The sequence below is a fragment of the Zerene cesonia genome, chromosome 18, assembly GCF_012273895.1.
Source record: "Zerene cesonia ecotype Mississippi chromosome 18, Zerene_cesonia_1.1, whole genome shotgun sequence".
Classification (NCBI taxonomy): Eukaryota; Metazoa; Arthropoda; class Insecta; order Lepidoptera; family Pieridae; genus Zerene; species Zerene cesonia.
The window spans coordinates 70,240-74,835 of record NC_052119.1 but is presented as its reverse complement, the minus strand read 5'-3'; the positions used below and the strand labels follow the sequence as shown (position 1 = coordinate 74,835).

Below are 4,596 nucleotides of genomic sequence, written 5' to 3'. Positions count from 1 at the left end.
CCCCCCCCCCCCCACACACACACACACACCACACTACACACATACATATACTAGGCGATTTGGTGCGTTCTCCGTGTATTCGCTTTTAGTGACATCGGTAAAATTTTATTCATTTACTACATTTGAATTTTTTTGTTAAAGCGACGTGCTACCAAAACTTTTTTTTTTCAATTGCTTTTACTTTTAAACAGCACGAATGAGGAGAATAGAATATAGATACATAATTACAATGCAATATAAATTTGTGTCGTTCACCCTGATGTGTTCTATTCAAACCAAAAATAATACAATATTTTCAATGCTGCCCTATCAAATAAATGTTAAACCATAATTTCTGTTAATACTCAAATAACAGATAGACATCAGATATTATATAAGACTTAAAAATAAAAATCAGGGTCTGATAACTTCTCTCCTAAAAATAATTTCTTTGCATAATATTGAGCATTTCTGCCTTTTTGTAGAATAACGTTTTATCGTTAAAGAAAAACAGATTTTTTCATATATCTTAACAATATTTGATAAAAACAATATGTCATATTACACCAAGCTCTTTTAAAAATATAAAAAACAAAATGTCTAAATAATTAACTGAGTTATATACATCTATTCATAATAAATAAATCTGATGAAGTATTATAAAACCCACCATACATTATTTGATAAGTTATTATTGCATGGTTCAGTGAACTGAAGCTTTGCATTGGGAATTACTCTACTGAGGATTCAAGATTTTTTGGGTCAGCATTTACTTCGTAGAGAAAATTAATTGTATTGAAATGCAAAGCTTTAGTTAACGGAAACATAAGGAAGGCGCCAAAATCGCTATATTATTGATACACTTGTAAAGGCGAGGCTGCACTGGGATAGATTTTTTTAGTAGTATATATACACCTAAAAAAAAACATTTTGATCGTATAACTTTGTATAGCGCACTATTGTTACATTAGATTTTTTGAAATCGAACCACAGCGAGCGAGTCATTGATTACACCAAAGTTTTTACCAAAAAATAATAAAAACAAAAAAATTACGGTACCTAGAAATTAGAGGATTTAGAAGATAGAATTGCATAAATAGACTTGATTTCACGATGAAAACTTAAAGAACATAAATAAAATGTATAATAATTCACTGCCCTAAAGTGCCCTTTGTAATAATAAATATAAGAGTAACAGCCTAGCCCGGTGTTCGCGCCCTCCCGCTGTCAACTTGTAATCAAAATGCATTTATTTTTGTTCCTATTTTATATTATTTATACAATATATTTATTTACACTAAGACTAGAGACGTGAAGACGATGTTGCTATTGTTATTTTTTTTTTCACCAACTTTACAAAATTGTAAGTTTTGTCAACTGAATACTATCACTAAAATTAATAGTAATCTAGTTAGTTACAATGAGAGGGTAAAATCGGTCGAGTTTTATCAAAATTTTCATATTCTACAAATAATATATTTATATACGTGTAAGTTTAATTAATCATTAGCCGTAAGTGGATAACCAAAACGTGTGTTACATGTAAGTTGACATTTTGTCGTTGTGTATGTACTTATATTTTTATTTATTGTTAAGTCGCTGGGACGATTGACTTGTACCGGGTTCACTATTTAGGTAGCCAACCGCGTCAATACAAAAGTTGTGCACTGGTTTAAACGCGATTCGGATACAAGTAAATAGTTTCAATTGACTTGCGCTATATTTGCTTAATAAGTTTGATCTGAAATGAAGACTGTCCCGAATACTCTGCAACTGCCGTTGACAGCAGTAAGACTGATTTATTTACCTTATCCGCTATACACAGAGTGCGTTTTCCCGTCATCATCACCATCATCATCACAATTATAATAATCACCAACGTAACCTTCAGCCAGTTTAGTGTCCAGTGTATGAAAACAGGCCTAAGTGAGGTTATATAATTCACCACGCTGAATGTGGGTTGGTGTATTACATTAATTTTATATCGCTGCCACTTTTGGTCATTTTTTCACAATATTCTTAGATGTTTTTAACCGAAGTGTCATAAAATGAAGTAGGTTCTGAATTCGACTGTATTTTCTTTGTCTTATGTCGATTACTCCGCGGGTTTGCAGCCGATGGACGGCATCATTTTTATGTTCGATAGAAAACTGTTGTCACTTGTTCCTATTTCAGAAATCCAGGGACGTCTGTGACTATTTTTTTTTTGGAGAAAATATTTAATTGCTTAAATTATCATCGTTATCCATTGATGATCCTCAAATTCAATCAATGCATAAGTATATATTTCATCGCTGGAGCGCTGCGCATGACTCGCGCAGTCAGACGCACTCTGTGTTGACGCGTTATCTGAGTACAAATACTTACTGATATGTTACATTATAGTTAGTTGTTGTTCGTTTATAATTTAACTTATGTTTAGTTTGACTGATTATTAATAACTATTACGCATTACAACGCGCCGGCCGCTTCGTGCACTTTGGGTGAATCATTTTTATCAAACTCATTAGTCATGCTGAGTATTTCATTGACTTTTAATTATGATGAAAATTTCTTATTTGTTATTTATTTACAATGCTTTTACAGTACAAGTATTTATAAAATTTGATATAGTAGGTAGAAGTATCGGCCGGCGTTCTAGAGTAGCTGTAGTTTCGTGTGCTAGTAACCATTCGTAGTAGATGTAATGCTGAGTTTTCATAAAAGAAAATAATGTTGACAATTATATTATTTGCTAAAGAAAAATATGGTTTCCTCTATTGATTGTCGAGTTTTCTTTGGTGAAGGTTCAGCTGAGCGCGTCGCGATAATTAGTTCTGATGTGAACAAACAAAATTCTAAACACGGTTGTTTGTAAAATGTAACGTAAGTTGTATAATAAGCCAATGTATGTTCATTTACATCTAAATAATAGGAAACAATAAGAAACTTTAATTAAGTACTTTTTTATTCTAAGTGATGACGAGTTGTAAGGACAAGATAGCATAATAATTATTTGATTAATTATTTTATCAACACAATATCGCGGCGCGTGCCTCCGGTGCCATGTAGCGTGTTGAGTGTTCTGCCACGAAGTCATTGTTGTACCAACACAAATAAATGTCTTTAAATAATAGAATTGTTGTTTCATTACAATCCCATAACAATTTTGTATCGTTCCTCTATATTTTCCATGTCCTCCTAGCACAACACAACATTAGCAAAATTGCTATTGAGCAATAAAGCCGCCCTTTGCACGTCATATCCTTTTTTTTTCTTATTTTATTGTTTCATGTGTGCAATAAAGGATATTTCATTCGTTTCATTCACAACATCCATTGTTGGCCAGCTTGCATCGGGGAAGCACTTCAACCACAAACCATTGTAAAAAGTATTCATTGAATTGTGACGAATAAAAAGAAATCGTATAGCCGTAACCGTGTAACCGTGTATAGGCGGTGAGTTTGTTATTGTGTGATTGTAGTTTTCTTATTTAATATTTGACAATTTATTTATGGCAAGTAAAAGGTAAACTAAAAGCAATGTCAGAACTCGGAAGTTGTGGTGGTGATGTGGTGGTAGTAGATATAGATATATAGCCTAGGTTGGTAAGATTGTGTTTTAGATGAATGGAAATTTAGGAAAAAAAACATTTAATGAAATCTCAAAGTTTTATGCAACCTCTGCAGTTATATTACAAAGTATCCACGTTGTCATAGTGTATTTGAAACTACATCAGTTGTTATGGATACATCGATTCCTCGACCTTAACGGTAATGAGAGTCGACTGCATTAAAGACGAAATAGTAATTCCTTATTATACGACAATTTCAATGTTTGAGAATCATTAACCTCGGAGCAGACATGACGGGTAGGTAGCGTACGCTAAGTTTACTTCCAATTAACACACAACATCGTTAAGATGAAGCGATCCTTGAACGTAATCACGTGTCATTCAGGGAAAAGTTTACAATTAATAAAATAAAGAAACACGGTAACTATCTGAATATGACATGATATAAATATGTTTGCCGTAATTTGGGCTTTGGCTGTATAGCCAAGTATATACTTATTTACATTCCATTACATCTACTCACCAATGCGGATTCCCGCAAGAGTACGCTTCATCAAATTATTTAAAAATGTTTTAGGAATTAGGTACATTTTAATAATAAGGTTCATATCATTTTGTTATCGCATCGGATTACATCACGATGCATGCAAGCCGACGATATGCATTAGGTCCGCTTACAATCTGATCTGCTGCAAGCGCATCAAAATCGCATTTGCAAACCATGTTGTAATATTTGCAACACAAATTTTTTATACGTTCATTACGTCACCATTTCTTCTGTTGGCAATTGCTTACATTACGAATTACATTCACCACAGAGTATCCGGAAATATTGTATTTAATAAACAGGGAATTTGCCATTAAAGATAATGCATATTGTATGAATATAAGCTATTTATATGAAATAAAAAATTAAATAAATTGTTTTATCGTAGTTAAACTTTCACAAAACTGTGAGCAGGATTGTCAATTCACATTGCGTTATCTATATATACTAGCTGTGACCCGCGGTTGAAACCGCGTAAGCGTGCTGCGTAACCGTATCCCGTAGGAATATCGGTATA

The 4,596-nt window shown here is 32.9% G+C and overlaps 1 protein-coding gene across 1 annotated transcript in view; it reads left to right on the top strand.

The window, feature by feature from the left end:
- The window catches only part of LOC119834033 (tetraspanin-11-like), a 6,238-nt gene extending 4,064 nt beyond the window's left edge, over positions 1 to 2,174 (top strand). Inside the window, exon 5 of the mRNA XM_038358310.1 lies at positions 2,094 to 2,174. Within this exon, the coding sequence (XP_038214238.1) occupies positions 2,094 to 2,174 (81 nt within the window). The remainder of the gene's footprint in view (positions 1 to 2,093) is intronic.
- The last annotated feature ends 2,422 nt before the right edge of the window (positions 2,175 to 4,596 follow it).